At 38.4% G+C, this 23,699-nt stretch overlaps 1 protein-coding gene across 1 annotated transcript; it reads right to left on the bottom strand.

Annotated features, from left to right (window-relative positions):
* Positions 1 to 2,902: 2,902 nt before the first annotated feature.
* LOC126817100 (uncharacterized) lies at positions 2,903 to 23,190 on the bottom strand. Its single transcript, XM_050543913.2, has 11 exons — positions 22,490 to 23,190; positions 13,894 to 14,012; positions 12,770 to 13,012; positions 11,448 to 11,659; positions 10,613 to 11,044; positions 9,878 to 10,078; positions 7,953 to 8,054; positions 6,299 to 6,442; positions 5,124 to 5,285; positions 3,783 to 3,914; positions 2,903 to 3,510 (listed from the first exon to the last, which is right to left on the bottom strand). The coding sequence occupies exons 1-11, from the start codon at positions 22,798 to 22,800 to the stop codon at positions 3,478 to 3,480; spliced, it is 2,091 nt and encodes a 696-aa protein (XP_050399870.1). The 5' UTR covers positions 22,801 to 23,190; the 3' UTR covers positions 2,903 to 3,477.
* Between the last annotated feature and the right edge of the window lie 509 nt (positions 23,191 to 23,699).

Consider the following 23,699-nt stretch of genomic DNA (forward strand, 5'->3'; position numbering starts at 1 on the left):
GCAGGGATCGAACACCCGACCTCCAGGCTAGCGAGCCAGCGTCTTACCCACTTAGCCACGTGATCCCCTACTTGTCGAAACGTCGTGCTTTTAGAAGAAAACCAGTGGTTGTTTCCCATAAAAACTGTTAATACAATATTGAAAACAGTTAAAATGTTAAAAGAGTTGATATTTCAAAACAGTTTATATTTAAAACAGATAATAGAAGAGAAGCGTTAATATTTTAAAACAGTTAATTATGTAAAACAGTTAATATTTTAAAACAGTTGATATTTTAAACAGTTAATATCTTAAAACATTTGATATTTTAAAACATTTTAAAACAGTTGATATTTTAAAACATTTTAAAACAGTTGATATTTTAAAGCAGTTGATATTTTGAATAAGTTAATATTGTAACACAGTAAATGGATTATTAAAAACAGATGATATTTTAAACAGTTGATATTTTAAACAATCTTAAACAGTTAATATTTTAAAACAGTTAATATTGTAACATTGTTCATATTTTAAAACAGGTAATATTGTATATGCTATGTTGTTCATCTTTCTTGTTTCGATTACACGCTCCATGTCTAATGAATATTAAATTTAAAATGACTAAATATTATCCCTATAAATTTGTCGATTTGTCTGGATTTAAAGTTCGTAGTTTAAAGTAGAGTAGACGCTAAACCCCGGATAATTGAAATAAAATTGTAGCATATGTTAGCCCCGGAATATAGTTTCTATTGGGTGGACGTTACAGCTCTCTCTCTCTCTGGGGGGGGGGGGGGGGCCTGGATGGCCGAATGGTTAGCACGTGCGTGCTGTATCATACGGCCTGTCATTGAGTCAACTGGCGTTGTTTCGAATCCCCGGTTGTACGTGACAAGGAGTAGGGTCGCCTGTCCAACCTCGTGGGTTTTCTCCGGGTCCTCCGGTTTCCTCCCACTGCTAGAGACCCCTACGCGCAAGCGAATTATTGAAATAAAATTAAAAACCATAGGTTAATCCCGAAATGACCTAGTTTGTGTCGAGTGGACGTTAAACCCCATTTCTCTCTCTCTCTCTCTCTCTCTCTCTCGTTTGTAACTCATTTAGACAATTTATTGTCGTTTAGGAATCTGTGTTAAATGTCAGGTGTATTATAAAGCGATGAATATTCTTGCTCGTCCTCCATTATTAGAAAATAATTAGTTCCTAATCAATACACCTGAGTTTTTACCTGTTCACCTGAGGCAAATTGATTTAGCCAATTACCGCTTTCTTGAAGTCATTAAAAAGATAAACATTATTAAAGCGGCCAATAAAAGAAAATGATAAAAGAAAAAAAAAACATCTATACGCGCAAAATGGAATCATGTAACTAGTCGACATATATCGGTGACGTGCGGAGAGGGGAATAGAGGTATGGGAGGGGAGGGGGCCAATAGCCCGGGCATACGTATTTAAGATTTCTTAAGGGGGCATTATGTAAGATTAGATAAAGAGCTGACAGTTCTCACTATAATAGTTAAAAACTAGATAATGTAAAGGGAATTTGATGAAACTTTCAGTCAAATTGATTCATTCTGAACCGAGATATTAGCGATTGAATTTTAGGCCTAGCCTCGATCATCATTACTAAAGTCGGTACGATATAAAAAAAAACATGGTCTCGATTATCCACTTTTGCATTTAATCATCAATGAGCTTTGGCCATTTCCCTCCTAGCACACTGAATGGCGTATGACCGTCTTCATTATCCCAGTAGCAGCAGAACAGTAGGACGTTAAACACCATTTCATTTCATTTGCATTCCCGCGTTTTTCTTTGGCAAGACCTCTATCCTGTCCCGTCTAAACAACCCGCCCTCCTTCCTGCCTCACTGACAAGAGGAAACCACGCTGGAAAATCTTGACATAGTTTTCGGTCAACACCGGGTTCAAACGCCACACCTCCAGGTTGGTGACCCAGTCTCACTCAGCCAAATAAACAATTAAAACATTAGGAAATCATTATTCTCCTTTCAAACTTAATTAATCTTCATAAGTACTTTAACCTTACAACATAATTGTTACAACATAACAGTGATTCTCAACCAGTGTGCCGCTTCCTAAGTGTGCCGCGAAATTTCGAACTGCACACTAAGAAAATGCGAAAAACCAATGATCCCAATTGAGTATTCATGACTGCAGTGTTCTTTTTTATTTAGTTTGAGTCATTCTAAGTGTCTCTGTCTACGGTTGTATGCCGTATAACTTACCATGTTTTTATTATGCAACATTCAAATACTTTTCCAATATATTTAGCCAGGTGTGCCCTTATTTTTCCATGTGTTCCAAAGTGTGCCGTTGGCAAAATATGTTGTGAACCACTGCCTTATCAATTTACAATAATGAAAGATTACTCTACAATTTGAATTGCATAATTTTAATACTTCCAATAGAATTCATCCATTATGACTTTGAAAAGGTAAAAAGAAAATCATATTACATGATCAATGACAGGAGAATAAATAAATTAAAGGACATAGGAACTTGTTACATGATATATAATAATCTCACAAGAATGGCTTTAATCTATTTTAGATATTTTTGATAAATGATAATCTAACAATGTTATCTTTTTAAAAAAATAAATAGTTTCATCTTAAGAAAAATGTCTTTATTTTATTTTAGATATTGTGGATATGATACGCCATGATATCAAAAACATAAGGTGTTTATCAATATTAAAAACATAAGGTGTTTATCAATATCAAAAACATAATGTGTTTATCAATATTAAAAACATAAGGTGTTTATCAATATCAAAAACATAATGTGTTTATCAATATTGTGTTTATCAATATCAAAAACTTATCAATATTAAAAACATTAGGTGTTTATCAATATCAATAACAGAAGATGTTTATCAATATAAAAACATAAGGTGTTTATCGATATTAAAAACATAATATGTTTATCAATATAATTAACAGAAGATGTTTATCAAAATAAAAAACAGAAGGTGTTATCAATATAAAAAAAACAGAAGGTGTTTATCAATATTAAAAAAAGGAAAGTATTTTTCAATATCATAAACATAAAGTGTTATCAATATTAAAAACAGAAGATGTTTATCGATATCAGAAACAGAAGGTGTTTATCAATATCAATAACATAAGAGTGTTTATCAATATCAAAAACAGTTGTTTATCGATATCAAAAACAGAAGATGTTTATCGATATCGAAAACTGATGTTTATCAATATCAAAAACTGATTTCTATCAATATCAAAACCAGAACTGTTAAGGTATTTATAATATCAATATCAAAACCAGAACTATAAAGATAGTCTTTTGACTTCACGGCGTCCCTTGAGGGTGGTTTTATGGGAATCAGACTTCGGCTGTTGACAACTTGAGAACGTTAATGCGAAGTTGAGAGTAGCCAAAGAACCCCCACCCCGCCTCCACTCGACCCCCGTGGCACATCCCCTGTCGCGTACGTGATATCATCTTTAATTTATCTTTATCTAGATGTACTTGCTCGTGCCATCTGTTCCTGAAAGTATAAAGAGTACGAATTGTTGGTTCTTGAACAAAGATAGAGAGAGTAACAAATGGTTCAATTTAATTTCAAGAATTCGCTTGCGCTTAGGGGTCTTATGCTGTGGGAGGAATCCGGAGAAAACCAACAGACGGCTCTACTTCTTGTCACATACAGGCGGGGAATCGAAACCATGCCACTTGACTCCATGACAGACCCCCGCCCCCTGTGGAAATAAAATTTATGTAAATGTACTAATCACAACAACCCGTCAGAACAGAACTAACCCTTTTAAAGTCTTCTATGACCTGGACTACTCTTTTGAACTTGAGTTGTCTAGCACGTTCTAATAATGACGACATTCCGTGACCACATTCCATCATGGCGCACATTGGATCATTCGGATCACATCGATCATACTGAAATAATATAAACAAATTTATCTATTGGAGCTTGATGTATAAATATATAATTACTGAACAATTCATTGAAATACAATGGTTAAGTTTTACTCACTGGCTAAGTGGGTAAAACGCTGGCTCTCTATCCTGGGGGTCCAGTTTTCGATCCCTGCATTGACCGAGAAAGTTCATCGGAATTTTCTGACGTAGTTTCCCCTTGTAAGTCGTTCGGATGCAACGAAAAACCGAGGTCCCGTTGGCGTGCACGTAAAACATCCCTTGGTAGTTGGAATTCGATATAAGAGTAGGCCATAGTGCCGCTGCCCGGGCAAAATTGACCTCATAGCACACTGCATGGCGCGTTACCGTCTTTATTAGCCCAGTTGGAGCAAAACAGTAGGACGTTAAACCGTTGTAGAGAGCGGGATTGGATAACCGAGTGGTTAACGTTCAACCCAATTTCTCTCACTCTCTTTCGTAGAGACCCAGTGGCTCAGTGAGTAAGGCTGGAATTCGGTCAAACCCCCAATATAGTGACAATCGAGTGAAAATAGGAATTGAGGGCTAGAAAGCATGTGCCGACCGCATGAGAAACCGTGACAGCTGAAACATATTCGTTGTCTTTAATTACATCACGATTCTACTCCCATCACCTCAGTTTTCGCGGGACTGACAGGACTGTGACAGGACTAAATTCCGCGTCACACGATTGAAATTTGTCAGTTCGGAACGTTCCGGTCTGACAATCGAGCATCCACCTTATGATCAAACGCGCACGCTTTAACCACTCGGTTATCCAACCCCGCTCTCTAAGAAAGTGAAATGAAATGAAATGGGGTTTAACGTCCTACTGTTCTGCCCGAACTGGGCTAATGAAGACGCGCATACGCCATACAGTGTGCTATGAGGGAAATTTTGCCCAGATAGCGGCACTACGGCCTACTCTTATATCGAATTCCAACCGTCAAGGGATCTTTTACGTGCACGCCAATGTGTACACGGGACTTAGGTTTTTCGTCCCATCCGAACGACTAGACAGCTGTCCTTGTCGGGCCCTCCGTCCTGTATCACTGACAGGGGGGCGGGGGCACGCCGGAAAATCTGGATGAACTTTCTCTGCCAATGCAGGGATAGAACACCCGACCTCCAGGCTAGCGAGCCAGCATCTTACCAACTTAGCCACCGTGACCCGCTCTCTACGAAAGGAAATGTAATATGTACAGCTACCTGTTTATAAATATCCATTTTAAATCCACTCATTAACAGAAACACGGCGATATCTTCTTTATCATTATCAATACAATCAAATAATACGTTGCTATAGCGACTAGGATCGCCATGTTGTTTTATGTCTGTTATAAGTTTCTGAACGCCATCAAAATCTCCGGCCTGTAAAACAATAAAAACAATATTAGAGATATATTATAGGGGATCAGATAAAGAGCTGACAGTTCTCACTATAATAGTTAAAAACTAGATAATGTAAAGGGAATATGCTGAAGATTTCAGTCAAACTGGTCCACTCTGAACCTAGAATTTAACGGTTGAATTTTCGGCCTAGCCTCGAGCATCATTACTAAAGTCGGTACGATAAAAAACATAGTCTCGATTATCCATTTCATGAATGAAAGTTGAGCAGCAAATGGGATCCTATGCGAATAAAGATCGCAAGCTAGCGTTGACATCGAGAGTTGGTTATGGTCCGGATAAGTTAATTAATGTCTAATTAATAATTTAGATAACATTTCAGGCCTAAATAAAGACCTGCAATTGGCAGATTTAGCTCTTGTATAATGTATGTTTAACTGGTCCCATTAAATAACATAAACCTTCATCAAATACAAAAACTGAATCTAATAAAAGAACTTTAGACAAGGTCAGAGGCGCACAAACATATTTTCCAGTTGGGGCTGGCGGGTAAGGTGCAGCATCAAAAAAATTGCCCCACTCAGCATTAGAAAATCAATTATTACCCCCATTGTGGGCCTCATTTTGGTTTGACTGAAAAACTGATCGACTTGGCAAAAAGATCGGTCTATTTGCCTATCTGGACTAAAATGGGGTTTAACGTCCTACTGTTCTGCTCCTATACTGGGCTAATGAACAAGGGCATCCGTCATGCAGTGTGCTATGGGGGATATTTTGCCCGGGCAGTGGAACTATGGCCTATTAATGTGAAACAGACTATTATTTATCGGATCATCCAATGACTAGCAGAAGAGTAGGATGTTAAACCCCATTTTATTTACCTGTATGGCTGTTTTAAACTGTGAATCAAACTTTATTTACCTGTATGTAAACTGTGAATCAAACTTTATTTACCTGTATAGCTGTTTTAAACTGTGAATCAAACTTTATTTACCTGTATGGCTGTTTTAAACTGTGAATCAAACTTTAATTACCTGTATGGCTGTTTTAAACTGTGAATCAAACTGTGTTTCATGAATATAAATATCCAAGTCTATATCTTCTACTTCTTTCACAAGATTTAAATATACTTGACTAGATAAAACATTACTATTATAATCTCCTGCTTTCAATCCTCGCTAGTTAAATAATAATAAAAAAAAACAATAAATACAATCAGCATTAGGGTAGTTATCATTGCAATCTGATTAACATACAGATCTATATTTCGTTTCGTTTTTTTTATATTTTCTATGGCTACACTACATGAACATCTGACCGGATGTAGTGGAGGATCGCGTCAGGGGTGTACGAGCGGCTTTTGACCCAAAGACGTCAGAGATTGATTAATCAATCAAAGGTGACGTTTCTAGTGGTTTACCCAAAGTTCCGTGCACAACACACCAAGAACTTGTCGTAACAAACCGTTTCATTGGCTAATTCCTCGCATCAAGCAGAACGTCTGTTATATAACAACTCTTCCAGGTCCTAGTGTTGTGAAGACAAGTAAAACGAAATTTTGAACTATAAAAAACGAAACGAAATTGGATCTGTGTTTTAACCAGATTGTTATCATTTCGACCTCTGATATACTCGTAGTTAAGTTTACCATTCAGTATAATTGGGGGATGGGGGGGGGGGCGGTGGATGGCCGAATGGTTAGCGCGTGCGCGTTGCGCCATAAGGTATGTCATTGAGTCAACTGGTGTGGTTTCGATTCTCCGGTTGTACGTAACAAGGAATAGTTTCGCCTGACCAGCTTCGTGGGTTTTCTCCAGGTCCTCCGGTTTCCTCCCACTGCTAAATACCCCTACGTGCAAGCGAAAAAAAAAATTAAACCATATGTAAGTCCCGAAATGACCTAGTGCATGTTCAAAAAAACTGAATTAAAATTATTGCTTGGTTGTGTTTTTGTAGACAAGTTTTAATGACAATAGGAACTAAATCTTATCATTCAGCGCCAGGTGGGAGAGTTTTCATTTTCAATTACGGGTGCCGAACTTTGGAATAAACTACCCAGAGACATCAAAGAGTGTACCTCACTTTAAATCTGGAACTAAAGACTCATCTGTTTAAAGAATCATAATAATCATATAAATAGAATCACGCCTGTACCAATATGTAAATGTGCCCGTAGAGAACTTAGAAATAACTATTACTATAACGCAGCGCTTTAAAAATGAAATTATAATAATAATAATAATAATAATTCACCAATCAATGGACGCATTTTTACTCACTAACATATCCCACATAATTAATGAAGGGTAAAACATATAATAAATCAACGACATATAATACTAGACTAAGTCATATATCAGTGTCATTCTACACACAGAGTCCATCTACTTCATACTTCGAGAATAGATCTCTGTCCTAACTGGCCGCCATATCCAAAAATGAGTATATTGTTTTGTAATGCGGTTCTACTCCGTTTCACATCTGTCATACACACAAAGACTGAATAAACCTATTCACTTTTAGTAAATGGAAGCAGAATAAATACTCAACAAAATTCTTGAAGGATACTTAGTGTGTTCGACTGATGTACGTCGGTCAACTAGCTTAGTGTCTGTTCATTAGCGGCACTAACTGTAGACAGACAGTCTAAGTTTAGTATGCTATCAGGATAATAAATTGGTCACATACCACATCTTTTAAATCCGGGTCAGCTCCGTGTTTTTCCAGTACATCTATGACTTCCGGGTCATCAAGGAATAGGTATGCGTAATGTAACGGGGATCGACCAAGCTGTATAAATATATAAGTATATAGATAAATCATCTTAAAACAGGAAGTGAAAGTAGAAATCTTGACAAGTTGTTAAATAATGAGAACTAAAATCTGTAATAGTTTACTTAAATCTTATTGGCTAAAGTCAAAGCAGAAATAAGACTATGCAAGCCAGAATAAAAGGTTGAGTCAATTTCATAAGATCCACGTCAATTTTAGTCAAAGGTCACGAGATGTAAACAGGGCTAGCGCTACTCCCAACCCTAACCCTAGTCCTAACCTACAATCTCGCCAACAATCACGTGTCCTAACCTTATTTACATCTCAGCGACCTTGAGTTGGCCTTTAGAAATAGATCTATACAGGATAAAAACATTAGCTTTGTTGTACCTTAGATATTATAAATGGTGTTGCAAATCCGGGAAATGTTCACTTACGAAATGAACATTATAATTGGGGTTTGAGGTGGGGGGGTGCTGTACAACCATTCGGGCACGTGACAAAAACTCATCCTTAGTGTCATTGTTATAATCCCGATAGTCCCCGGCTGCTCCGTAAAAGAGTTAGGAACATAAAGACAAGTTTATCACATTACACACATTCTGGAGTGGTGACTGGCTCCTATATATCTCGAGTGGACGTTAAACCCCATTTCTCTCTATATATATATAACTCCAAAGTTTTTCCCTTTAATTGATTTTAAGGCTTGTAATCATGCCAGGTCTTTTGTTTATGTCTCTAAAGTCAAAAATATATACTGTTTTAATATAACATCAGAAAACTATTTCAATATAACGTCAGAAATATATATTACTTTAATATAACGTCAGAAATATATAATATTTTAATATAACGTCAGAAATATATACTATTTTAATATAACGTCAGAAATATATACTATTTTAATATAACATCAGATAACTACTTCAATATAACGTCAGAAATATATACTATTTTAATATAACGTCAGAAATATATACTATTTTAATATAACGTCAGAAATATATACTATTTTAATGTAACATCAGATAACTACTTCAATATAACGTCAGAAATATATACTATTTTAATATAACGTCAGAAATATATACTATTTTAATATAACGTCAGAAAGATATACTATTTTAATATAACATCAGATAACTATTTCAATATAACGTCAGAAATATATACTATTTTAATATAACGTCAGAAATATATACTATTTTAAGATAAAGATTTAAACATATTAGTATAAATTTTTTATTATACGCACTCAAATAAAAAAATACCCTCATTAAAAATGAACTGGTGTGCGCGACAGAATTCGATTTATAGCAGAATCATGAATAGACTGCTTTATTTTTCTGAAGCCTAGCACACAACCCGCCGTAAGTGCTACGGCCGGACTTACGCGTCAGTTGCGTGTGTTCGGCATCGTAGGAGATCGCAGACTGGTCGTAATGACTTTTGGTACTGCACATAACAAAATTTGCACCCGGTTTCATGCGGCTGGTCTGCGAGCTACCAAACAAGTACGACTGGTTGTGAGCTTGGCTTAAGTCATCAATCAGTAGTAACAAATTTGAATAATTTTTGGACCTGTATTTTTTTATTTTTAATAAAACAAATATTTTGATTATGTAGTATTTAACCTGGTGTGTTCGTGTTTTACGACATATCATAAATATTGATATTCATTTTTATATTGGAATACCCTTACATAATCGTGTCATATAACCTAACGAATCGATGACGAATACTTTTGGTATCATGTTTTACTCGAACATTGTTTTTCTCGAATATCAATGCATAGGTTATTGACGTTCGACATAACGAAAATCAACTGTACTTGTACTTACATTGTCAGACTCATTAACAACAAAATCATGTTCTTCTACTAAATACAGCACCATATCTTTCTCGTGACGTAGTATAGATCGTAATAATGGCGTACGACCAGCTTTATCTTTAGCTGCAGCGTATTTACCACAGGATAATAATTTCTTTAAGTCATCAATAATACCTTCTTCTATTGATTGGAATAACCTTCTGATGTACGTCTATAAATATAAACAAATGTATTAAAGTACAGATCTATATCCATACTTTCGATGACCTCTACTACATGCATCATCACAGGCGTCTGTAACGTGGAAAATCTATTTCAATATTCAGCTGTGGCCAAGTGAGCGAGATTATAAAATAACTGGTCTGCATCCGATTGAGGGGCAAATAACTCTTATTCCACCGATTCGTTACCCCAGAGAGAGAGAGATAGGGAGAGAGAGGGAGAGAGATGGGGCGGTTAACGTCCACTCGACACAAACTAGTTCATTTCGGGACTAACATATAGTTCAATTTTATTTCAATAATACGCTTGCGCGTCGGGGTCTTTAGCTGTGGGAGGACACCGTTGGACCCGGAGAAAACCCACGAGGTTGGGCAGGCGACCCTACTCCTTGTCACGTACAACCGGGAAATCGAAACCACGCCAGTTGACTTAATGACAGACCTCATGATACAGCGCGCATGCGCTAACCATTCGGCCACCCTACCCTCCGAAAAGTAGGACGTTAAACCCCATATCAATATACCTGTATGTCATCAGCTAGTTTGACTATATCACACATCTGACGAGTTGAACTTTTCTTGGCAATTTCCACGGCTGATCTTCCACTGCCATCTTTAATATCGTTTAAATGACTATACGAATCTAATATCAACTTCTCCACATCCGATATTTTCTTTGTTTTAATTAATCGAATAATTTGGTCGTCAATTAACTGACAATGTTTCGTTCGACCATTTTCCTCTGCAAAGTCCAACGCTGTCCGACCAAGTCGATCACGTGATGCTAGATTTATACCCTTATTTAGAACAAATTTAATCAAAGAGTCCGGTTCATTTCGACCGATCAGTTCATATAAAATTGTTTGTCCTTCCGAATTTCTTCTCGAAAAGTCGGAATCTTTAAAAATTCTTTCAATTATTTTTTGGTTAGTTGGTCTGAATTCGCTGTCTAATATCTGAAAAAAATATCAGTAGAATTTTATATTTATTTGGCAGTTCGTTCACGCGCCTAAACAAGGCGTTTTAGGATTTGACTGGCATAAAATAAAGCAGTTTAGATGGCATGACTTACTTACATTAAAATAAAGAGATTTGGATGGAATGACTTACTTACATTAAAATAAAGAGATTTGGACGGAATAACTTACTTACATTAAAATAAAGAGATTTGGACGGAATGACTAACATTAAAATAAAAAGGATTGGGTAGAATGACTTACATGTTTTAAAACAAATAGGTTTAGGTGGAATGACTTGCATAAAAATAAAGCTGTTTTGGTGGAATGACTTACTTACATTAAAATAAGACGTTTGGATGGAATGACTTATAAAGAGATTTGGGTGAAATGACTTACTTACATTAAAATAAAGCGGTTTGAGTGGAATAACCGGTGGGTTGGGTGAATAGAGTACGTTAGGATCTGTTTTTAAATCCATGATAACATCCACGGCACTTAGACTGTTAGTTTCCCATGCGGCTGCTAGAACAGGTTGAGGTACGGTCACGGTGTCAGGGTATCTCTGTTGATAAACTATATCTTCTGTGGACGGGTCATAATTATTCAGTATTCCTGTAAAATAATCATAAATGAAATCCTAAATAAGCGAAATGGTCATTAAAATCTTTAAAGTATGATTCAGAAATTGGATTGGCGATCGTTTTATTTTTTTATTTATTTATTTTTTTTTTTTTGAACCACTGCACTCCCGTCAACATAGACGAATTGGATAGCGATCATAGAGGAAAGAGTGTACCGTTTTCAAAAGATAGTCGGTTGGATGGGTTCAGAAATTGGATTGGCGAAGGTTTTATTTTTTTATTTAATTATTTTTTTTTTTGAACCACTGCACTCCCGTCAACATAGACGAATTGGATAGCGATCATAGAGGAAAGAGTGTACCGTTTTCGAAAGATAGTCGGTTGGATGGGTTTCGTGAATACCCTTACCATTTTAGTGGATTCTTGTCTCAAATCACTGGAAATGGCATTTCCGGGCTTTTAGTTTAATATTGGGAACACACGCACTTCACCACGTCGCCGATCTATGCCCACTAGTTACATTATTCCATATTGCGCGTATAGATGGGTTTTTTTTATTATTTTCTTGGCCGCATTAATAATGTTTATCTTTTTAATGACTTGAAGAAAGCGGTAATTGGCTAAATCAATTTATCTCAGGTGAACAGGTAAAAACTCAGACTCAGGTGTATTGATTAGGAACTAATTATTTTCTAATAATGAAAGACGAGCAAGAAAACTCATCGCTTTAAAATACACCTGGCATTTAAAACAGATTCCTAAAAGACAATAAATTGTCTAAATGATTAACAAACGGGAGAGAGAGAGAGAGAGAGAGAGAGAGAGAGAGACAGACAGACAGACAGACGAACAGTCAGAGAGAGCGAGACAGAGAGAGAGGGGGGGGGGGGGTATCGTCCACCCAACAGAAACTATATATACTTTTGGGGCTAACATATGCTACAATTTTATTTCAATTATCCACGGAGTGGGACGGGCGACCCTACTCCTCGTCATGTGCAAGCTACGAATCGAGACAAGTCATTTGGCTCAATGACAGACCATATAAAGATAGGTTGCCACGAAACACCGCTCGACCTTACCCCCCCCCCCCCCTCCCCGACGAGTAATGTAGTTTTACGATGTGTACTAAAGCGGTTACCTTGTTTTAACCACATTCTGACTATCATTCCAACTCCACCAACTAATGCCAGAGCTAACTCAACAGTATTTTCATAACTCTCTATAAGTTGTATTAAATCGGTTTTCTTGATGTCGTCTTGTAATAAAGTCTTAAAACTTGTCACTTTCCCATTTTTAACAGACGTGACGCGACACCAGGACTTCAGCAGACGTTCAACTAACTTCCGGTCGGGTGCTTCCGCTTGTAATGCCTGCCACAGTCCTATAAGAAATGAAATGAATATGGAATTACATGAAATGGGGTTTAACGTCCTACTTTTCTGCACTAACCGGGTTAATGAAGACAGGGGCCACAGAGGATCAGTGAGTAAGACGTTGGCTTGCTCACCTGGAGGTCTCGTGTTCGATCCCTGCGTTGGCCGAGAAAGTTTATCCAGATTTTCAGGCGTGTTTCCTCCTTGTCAGTGGTGCAGAACAGCATCTTCAATAGAAGGCTTGATCTCGCTTTAACTACGTACATCTTATCAAGGCCTTCACGTAATACTCTGCATATTGCGGCACTAATTTCGATTGGGTACAAGCCCAACTTGTGAGCCTATCAGATTCCTCGATCGTCGCGAATACCAAGTCTCGCGTTTTCAAGCTAAAATGTCTACCTGGGATAATCGAGTTGCAAAGTTCAAGGTTCATTCAATGTCAAGGTTTCCGTGGAGGTCGCGATGCTCACGTGTCTGTAGATAACATAGCTATAAGTTCGGGAATTGTGATCAAGTAAACAAGCAACGGCCAGATGTTGTGAAACTCGCAGTCGTTGCTTCAGGAACATGGCAGAACAGGGGCCTGGCAAGGAACAGCGTATAGTTGTTCGGGTGGGACGTTAAATAGAGATCCCGTGTACACATTGGTTTAATGTCCTTCTGCCCAGCTTCGACTGGGCGAATGAAGGTGAACATGCGCTATATGGCGTGCTATGGGGGAAATTTTGCACGGATAGTTGCACGTTGGCCTACTTTTATATCGATTTCAATCTGCCATGGAATATTTTACGTGCACGTCAAAGTGTACACAGGGCCTCGGGGTTTTGTCCCATCCGATGGATTAGACAACTGTACTTGTGAGTTAAATGTAATAATGTTTTTTTACCTGGTTTATATTTATTGTAATAATGTAACATAGTCTGCCAACCATCTGGTTTCTGATGTAATAAAATATCTTCTGCTGTCATACTTTCATCATTTCGTATTCCGGTATCTACACCACATCTATAAATAGACAGGTATACAGGGTGTAAACTCGGGTACAGGGTGGGAACACGGGTACAATTGGGAACTCGGGTACAGGGTGGGAACGCAGGTTACAGGGTGTAAACTCGGGTAGAAGGTGGGAACTCGAGTACAGAGTGTAAACTCAGGTACAAGGTGGGAACTCGGGTACAAGGTGAGAACACGGGTACAATTTGGAACTCTGGTACAGGGTGAGAACGCAGGTTACAGGGTGTAAACTCGGGTACAAGGTGGGAACTCGGGTACAATTTGGAACTCTGGTACAGGGTGAGAACGCAGGTTACAGGGTGTAAACTCGGGTACAAGGTGGGAACTCGGGTACAAGGTGGGAACTCGGGTACAAGGTGGGAACTCGGGTACAGGGTGGGATTTCGGGTACAAGGTGGGCACTCGGGTACAATTGGGAACTCAGGTACAGGGTGGGAACTCAGGTTACAGGGTGTCATTCGGGCGGGTCGATAATGTAGAATTGTTGGCCGTTAAAATTCATTAGCGACTTTAAAGAAGGAAAGTGCATATTATTCTTCTGACGCAGTGAGGCTTTAACTTCAATATCTAGTTAAGCTTATACGTAAACAAACCAGCTTCTGTTAGATGTAACGTTTATTTATTCATAAGAATCACTATCTATATTTTAATCTAAGTAGGTTGAGAAAACTTCTCGTTCAGAAATATCTACCATCTATCGTGGCATACTTTACTGTCAGTAAAGGTAAACACACACCAACGGATTATTTGTCGTGTCGAATGTCTACTTTCTGTTTTATATTAAAGGCCATCTGATTAAAATACAGATCTATATTTCGTTTCGTTTTTTATACTTTCAGTGGCCTACACTACGTGAAGATCTGGTCGGTTGTACTGGAAGGTCGTGTCAGGGATCGTACGAGCGGATTTTGACCCTATGACGTGCATCGCACGCCAAAAACTCGCCAACAACTCTTCCAGGTCCTAGTGCAGTAAAGACAAGTAAAACGAAATTTTGAACTATAAAAAAACGAAACGAAATAGGATCTGTGTTTTAATCAGATTGTATTAAAGGTCGACTTTATTGTAGTGAATTGTCGCCTACTAAACGAACGAAACCCTCAACGCGAGAAGATGATTTTTTCGTCGTGAATTGTCGCCAACTTAAATATACATTATGCAAGAGATAAATCTGCCTATTGCAGGTCTTTCTTTAGGTCTGAAATGTCATCTAAATTATTAATTAGACATTATTTAACTTATCCAGACCATAATCAACTCTCGATGGCATCGCTAGGATGGTATAACGTCAAAATGGACAATCAAGACTTTGTTTTGTATCGTAACGACTTTAGGCCTAAAATTCAATCACTGATATCTCGGTTCAGAGTGGAGAAATTGGACTGAAATTTCCATTTCTTTACGTTATCTATTGTTTAACTATTATAGCGAGAATTGTCAGCTCTTTATCTAATCTTCCATAATGTATCTTTAATGAAATAAAAAAACCCCAAAATCCCTCAACGTTAGAAGAGAATTGTGTAAATGTTGTCAACTGTTTAAAGGGACAATAACACACTTGCTGGCTTGACAGCTCCAGAAAATAAAAAATAGCCTTATTCTAAGTATTAGATGTTTAAGTGTCCTACCTGTTGTGTAAATTATCCATTAAATCCTATTTTACTTGTCCAAAGGGTTCAAAAACATTTTTTAATCCAAGTCACATTTGAAAAGCTTTACGTCAGGCTTTTCAAATCATTTAGTTGAATTTTTCCAATTTTTTAAATTAGGTGTGTTAAGAAGATGAAATTTGTATCATCAATTATTTGGAATATTGTAAAATAGTACAATTTGTTGACCAGAATAAAGATTGGGACATATTATTCAGTTACAACAAGAGTGGTATTGAGCCTTTAATGATTTTGTTCGGTTGACTGACCACAGACACTTATGCCTTGTGTGATTTAACATTCTTACTTCCATTGTTAAATAGAAAATAAAAACTGCTTTCAAAACATTTGTGAACAAGGGAACTATTGTAGTATACGTATTGAAAAATTGAAATAACAAATTGGCACAAGTCTCTGTCATCCAGAACGTTATTGTCTACGCTCTCGGTTAATATGTAGGCTGGGTCGAAGCTAATCAACATAGCTATACACATTCTTTAGATACGACCATGGACCTTATAATACATTATAAGGTCCATGAATACGACTGCTAAAGATCACTACGCGCATGCGAATTATTGAAATAAAATTGAACCATATGTCATTCCCAAAATGACCCCTATCTCTCTCTCTCTCTCTCTCTCTCTCTCTCTCTCAATGATTCACATTCTCATAATATAAAATCACACGGTCTAAGTAATGGATTTATACAATATGATTATTAGCCCCTGGTCAATATATAAATACTGCCTTATCATGTTGGCTTAAAGTACAACATTGATCTTATTGATTCCAACATTCCTAATCGCACATAATAATAGATCCTAACCACCCATACTAGATCCAATGTCCACGTGCTGTTAATATGTTCGTATATATAGATTTGGTATGAGAGAGAGAGATATGGGGTTTAACGTCCACTCGACCCAAACTAGGTCATTTCGGGAGTAACACATGGTTCAATTTTATTTCAATAATTCGCTTGCGCGTAGGGGTCTTTAGCAGTGGGAGGAAACCGGAGGACCCGGAGAAACCCCACGAGGTTGGACAGGCGACCCTACTCCTTGTCACGTACAACCGGGGAATCGAAAAGATTTGGTATGAGATGGAATGGCACGATCCATTGACACCGTAAGGGGGGGGGGGTGGATGGCCGAATGGTTAGCACGCGCGCGCTGTATCATAGGGTCTGTCATTGAGTCAACTGGCGGGGTTTCGATTCCCCGGTTGTACGTGACAAGGAGTAGGGTCGCCTGAAAATGTTGGTATCAACGTAGAATAAACCCTGACGGTGGGAATTAGGCGAAGAGCAGTCCAGGAATTATGTTGTCATCCCACGAAACACAATAACACATTAACAGACCCAGGTGCGTGTGCAGCAAAATAATTTCTTCCCTGTTCCGGGGGTCACGGTGGTTAAGTGGGTAAGACGCTGGCTCGCTAGCCTGGAGGTCGGGTGTTCGATCCCTGCATTGGCCGAGAAAGTTCATCCAGATATTCCGGCGTGGTTCCCACCTTGCCAGTGATGCAGGACAAGGACAGTTGTCTAGTCGTTCGGAAGGGACGTAAAACCGAGGTCTCGTGTACACTTTGGCGTGCACGTAAAAGATCCCTTATATCCCTTATATTATTTTCTAATATACAGATAACAATTATATATTATAGATAAATACATATATAGTTTTTTTTATTGGCGCAAGGAATATGTTTGCTAACTTTATTTAGAATCCGGGTGCTGAAATACGGGAGAGAGATTCCGCTCGGTAGGGTATTATGTGCTTATCGTTCATTTTAGGGTTCCAAAGAATATAAATGAAATGAAATGGGGTTTAACGTCCTACTGTTCTGCTCCATCTGGGCTAATGAAGATCGTCATTCGCCATACAGTGTGCTATGGGGGAGTGTTTGCCCGGACAGCGGCACTATGGCCTACTCTTATATCGAATTCCAACTGCTTTGGCATTTGTAATTCGATATAATTCCTTAGAGTGGGGACGGGGTGGCTGCATGGTTAACGGGATCGTGTTTCAATCCATTTAAAATCACTACCATCCTATGGCCTAGAGGGTTGATTATAGGCTTGCCATGTACATAAATGTCTCCTTAATGATTCATATCTTTCTTCAAATATTTAATCCATTTTTATTTGCAGTGTTTTACTTCTTTATTAAACATATTATGTGTATTCTATAGCCTTGTATTAATTACGTATATCACCCAATAATACATTCTACAGTAGATATCGCTTGTTTGATAAATTTCCTAATGCACTGCGATATCTCCTTAGGACTGGTCAATTAAAAAGGAATTCCTTTTTTAATTTTCAAAGAAAAATTCATTTTTTATTAAAAAGGAACTTATTTGTTTTTATTAAAAAGGAACTTCTTTTTTTATTATTAAAAAGGAACTATTTTTTATTTAAATAACCTTGATGGAAACACTGGGCCAATATAAAGGACTTTGTAATGGTTGAATACTTGAATTGCTGTCAAAAAATGATGTATCACTACACCATAATGTAATCACGTTCAGTAAAAGTGAAACCTATAGCAAAGAATAATATTTATTTATTTGTGCATGTAAGAAAGGATTGGGTGATAAATAAAATCTCCTGCTCGTCTTTTTTGATGTCAAAAAAGACTGGTAGGAGATTCTCTATGTCCTATAATCCGGTTTCCTCCCACTGCTAAAGACCCCTACGCGCAAGCGAATTATTGAAATAAAATTAAACCATATGTTAGTCCCGAAATGACCTAGTTTGGGTCGAGTGGGCGTTAAACCCCATTTCTCTCTCTATATATATATATATCATAAACCGCGTTATCTGTATCTCCAATTCGTTCAACTATTGTTCCGTACAGCTTTTTAATTATTGATTGATTACGGTTGTGTTATGTCTGGTTGATCGGGTATATGATGTAGGTTAGCCACCTACTGATTATACAAGAGACGGTATAAACTCAATGATCAGGTCTACGATGGTCGTGTGGTTAGGAAAAATGAAATGGGGTTTAACGTCCTACTGTTCTGCTTCGAATGGGCTAATGAAGACGGACGTGTGCCATACAGTGTGCTATGAGGGGGGGGGGGTTATTCCCTGATGGAAGATTGCACTCTTCTATCGAATTCTAACAGCCAAGGGTTCTTTTCGTGTACACCAGAGTGTACCTTCTGTTCTGGGGCCCTTCGTCTTACACAACTGACAAGGGGTAACCACGCTGGATTATCCAGATGAACTTTCTCGGCCAACACTGGGTTCGAACAGATGTTAGCGAGCAAACGTCCTACTCACTGAGCCACCGTGGCTTTCCCATGTGGTTAGGGCTGGGTGCAGGTGCACCCATGGCTTATTTAAATTATATAAGAGGTGATATTAGAAACACCGATAACCTCATATATTGTATATAAGCAATATTTTTAGTGTTTCCATTTTGCTTTAGGCTAATATTTACAGTTTAAAACATCTCGCTACCTGTGTTTATGTTTTAATATAGCTGTCGGGTATTAAACAAGCCTATCAATCTACTCTGACAATATCAATGATAATTATAGAAGATATGGAATGACATAAAATGGGGTTTAACGGTTTAACGTCCTTGTCTTTCAACACTACTCGGGATAAAACCAACCAGTGCGCGGGACCTCATTTTTTGTCCTATCCCAACAACTAGACGATTTTCCTTAACCTGAACATGGAAAATCGTCAGGAACGTTCTCGAACAACACTGGAAGTGAACCCGGGATTAAAAGTATTTTTAATACACCAGACTAAAAGGTGCGTCCAAACGTAACGCCCTAGTTACAAAGTTAGTGCTAAATGATAAGACCAGCTCATAGGTGACGAGAAGTAAACAGGGCTAGTGCTAGTGCTAATCCCAACCCGGCAGCCACGGTGGCTAGGTGGTTAAGCCGCTGGTTCGCTAGCCTGGAGGTCGGGTGTTCGATCCCTGCATTGGCCGAGAAAGTTCATCTGGATTTTCCGACGTGGTTTCCCCTTGTCAGTGGTGCAGAACGGAGGGCCTGACAAGGACAGCTGTTTAGTCCTTCGGATGATACGAAAAACCGAGGTCCCGTGTATACATTGGAATGCACGTAAAAGATCCCTTGGCAGTTGGAATTCGATATAAGAGTAGGCGATTGTGCCGCTGCCCGGGCAAAATTTCCCTCATAGCACACTGTATGACGTATGCCCGTCTTCATTAGCCCAGTATAGGAGCAGAACAGTAGGACGTTAAACCCCATTTCATTTCTAATCCCAACCCTTACCCTAACCCTGGACGTAGCCTCAATGCTTACCCTAACCCTAACCTACAATCTCGCCAACAATCACGTGCCCTAATAAACTTGTTTAAATCTCAGCGACCTTGAAAATAATCGAGCTGACCTTTACAAATAGATTTAGCTTCCGATATCCAAGTGGATGGCCGAATGGTTAGCGCGTGTGCGTTGTATCATAAAATCTGTCATTATTGAGTCAACTGGCGTGGTTTCGATTCCCCGGTTGTACGTGACAAGGAGTAGGGTCGCCCGGCCAACCTCTTGTTTTTTTTTTCTCCGGGCCCTCCCACTGCTAAAGACCCCTATGCGTAAGCGAATTATTGAAATAAAATTGAATAATATGTTAATCCCGAAATGACCTAGTTTGTGTCGAGTGGAGGTTTAACCCCCCCCCCCTCTCCCTCTCTCTCTCTCTCTCTCTCTCTCTCTCTCTTTTATCCAGCCAATTCCATCTAAAATACAAAAATGGACGTTAGTCCATTTGACAAACCAAATCAATAATCAATATAATTAAATCAAAAAATCATGTAACCCTTAAACAAAGAAGTGTTGTAATTTAAAGAAATACTTATACCATTGCTAGACTCATTCTTCCGAAGGAATTACAAAACTGTTTAATTCGCTATGGAATGATTTGCAATATTATATGAAAACAATTAAGAATCTATGACTTAGTATTTCATTTGTCACCCTAAAACAAAGACGTCCAGTCATTTTTTAAGAAACACTTATATCATTTATAGAGAGACTCATCCTTCCGACGAAACACTTATATCATTTAGGGAGAGTCATCCTTCCGAGTGAATTGCGAAACGATGAATTCGTCATGGAATGATTGGCATTTGATGACAACCATTAAACATACATTATGCAAGAGCTAAATCTGCCTATTACAGGTCTTTCTTTAGGCATGAAATGTTATCTAAATTATTAATTAGACATTAATTAACTTATCCAGACCATAATCAACTTTCGATGTCATCGCTAGTCTGTGATATTTACTGGACTAGGGATTCGAATTGCTGATCAACTTTCATTCATGATTTAATTATGAACTGGATAATCGAGACTATGTTGTTTTTATCGTACCGACTTTAGTAATGATGATTGAGGCTAGACCGAAAATTGAATCGTTAAATTCTCGGTCCAGAGTGGATCAATTTGACAGAAATTTTCAGCAAATTCCCTTTACATTATCTAGTTTTTAACTGTTATAGTGAGAACAGTCAGCTCTTTATCTAATCTCCCATAATGTATCTTTAAGAAACTATAATTTAGTATTGTGTAAAACAGGTGTCAGTTTGTTTTATTTAGATAAATCTCTGTAAATAATACGAAAATAATAAAGTTGTTATACGAATGTTAGGCTGGTAGTCATGGTGATTGCCTGTAGGCCTATTGTATATATTTTGATACATATAATCATTGACCTAGTTACAAACAGACGTGTATTGTGTCGTCTTTTGTAAATATTTTAACACAACTTGATAATGTAAACAGAAAATTAAATGGAATGGGGTTTAACGTCTTATACTTCTCTCAATCAAGTGTTTCTGGGACTAGCACATGGTTCAATTTTATTTCACTGACTTGAAGACAGACATGCCGTTCATGGTTCTATAAGGGGTTCAACGGCCGAATGGTTAGCGCGTGCGCGCTGTATCATAAGGCCTGTCATTGGGTCAACTGGCGTGGTTTCTATTCACCGGTTGTACGTGGCAAGGGGTAGGTCGCCTCTCCGACTCCTCCGGTTTCCTCTCACTGCTAAAGATCCCTACGTGCAAGCGAATTAATGAAATAAAATTGAACCATATATATTCCTCTCTCTCTCTCTCTCTCTCTCTCTCTCTCTCTCTCTCTCTCTCTCTCCTGCTATATTCAATCTGTACCAATGAACCAACTCTGCTATATAAAGAGAGAAATACGTCGTGCATGGTTATATCTGGGAAATGCTGCTCGGACATCGATGTCTCCGGGACTAAAACATTGTTCAATTTTATTTCAATAATTCGATTGGGCATATTGGGTCTTTTAGCAGTTGGGGGAGGTGGGGGGGGACACCTGGACGGGCGACCCTCTAACAATCGGGGGAACGAGATCACGCCAGTTGGGGGAGTGGGGGGGGGACGAGACCACGCGAGTTGAATAAATGACATACCTTATGATCTATGTCTGACTCAAGAAGAAATATTCCCATGTAACACGTGACATCCGATATCCCGATAGAAATAGAATGAAATGAAATGGGGTTTAACGTTTTAATGTTCTGCTACGACTGGGCTAATGAAGACGGGCATACGCCATGCAGTGTGCCATGAGGGAAATTTTGTCTGGAGAACGTCCCATCCGAACGACTATACGGTCTTCTTTGCCCTCCGGGGGAATCACGCCGGAAATCCAATTGAACTTTCTTAGCCAACACCGGGATCGAACAAGGGACCTCCAGGTTAGCGAGCCAACGCCTTACTCATTGAGACACGTACTATATGTTCCTCCTCCTCCCCCCCCCCCCCGCCTACAGAGTACGGTTTATATAATTACCTGATTAACGCTATCAACAATCTGTGTGCACCTTTAACTTTCACTGTTTTATGTAGACACGTGTTTCCATCGTTATCCTGGGCGTCTATCTCCACATCCTTACACGCCAACATGTACACTAGAGTCAATGTCTCCGGATCCGTGAACCGATCCGCGTTATCCACAATATGATGAAGAAGATTACCCCCGGTCTCCGGATCACGGATATTCGGACTCTTACCGCTGCGCAAGTACTCCATCATCCCCTTAACCAAAGCTTCCCGATTTCCGTTTATTATTAGTTTATAAATTTTAGATTTTCGTAAAGCCATGTTGATCGTATCCCACTCGGTCGACTGACTAAACACACGGTATTGATCACTAACAGATGTTGAACTGGAATGGCTTCAAATCATATCCCACTCACACGGTCCGATAAATACGACATATCCAGGCGTCCTGCTTTGTATACAACCCAACTGTCAATAACCGTTCTGACTATGCAACTAGAGATAATGTCTCCTGACATCCGGTTAATCGACACTGTTAGACACACCTTCGATATGTTAACATGACCGGGATCATACTTTAAACAATAAAACCTTCAATCTAAGCGATGATATTATCACAGATTATAGGCCATCATCATCGTGTTATGTCTGTATTAACCGACACTACACTATACTAGTACTGTCACTGTTTCTACTTATTTTACTCAATGAAAATATCGACTCACGACCGCGTTTAATAGAGCGAGACAAGTTTCAGCTACACATGTCTTATTGTTGGCCTACTAAGTTAAAGTAGCGGCGTTTGCACAGTCGCTCCTTTGCCTTCCTTATAGGGCCAATCGGCCATTCTGCGACCCCAAGGACCACTTTAAATAGAGCGAAACAAGTGTGGGTTACGCATGTTTTATTTTGTAGGCCTAGTAGGTTAAAGGAGCTAAATCACTAATATTTGATACCTAGAAATTGACTCAAATGGGTCGCAACATATATGATAATGTAATATGAATGTATATAAACTAATTTAAATTCAATCGTTTCCGTTTTTACTCTAATTTCAAATCAGTTATTTTCGGCGAAATGCACCAGAAGTCTCAATCGAATGGCAATCTCTAGCGTCTGGTTATTCCAGTCTACGCCGACAGTATTTATTCCGCATACTCTCCAAATCAGAATTTGGCGTCACCGATTGACATGACTTGTGGAAATATGTCTGGCCTCGT

Source organism: Patella vulgata, chromosome 4, assembly GCF_932274485.2.
Source record: "Patella vulgata chromosome 4, xgPatVulg1.2, whole genome shotgun sequence".
Taxonomy (NCBI): Eukaryota; Metazoa; Mollusca; class Gastropoda; family Patellidae; genus Patella; species Patella vulgata.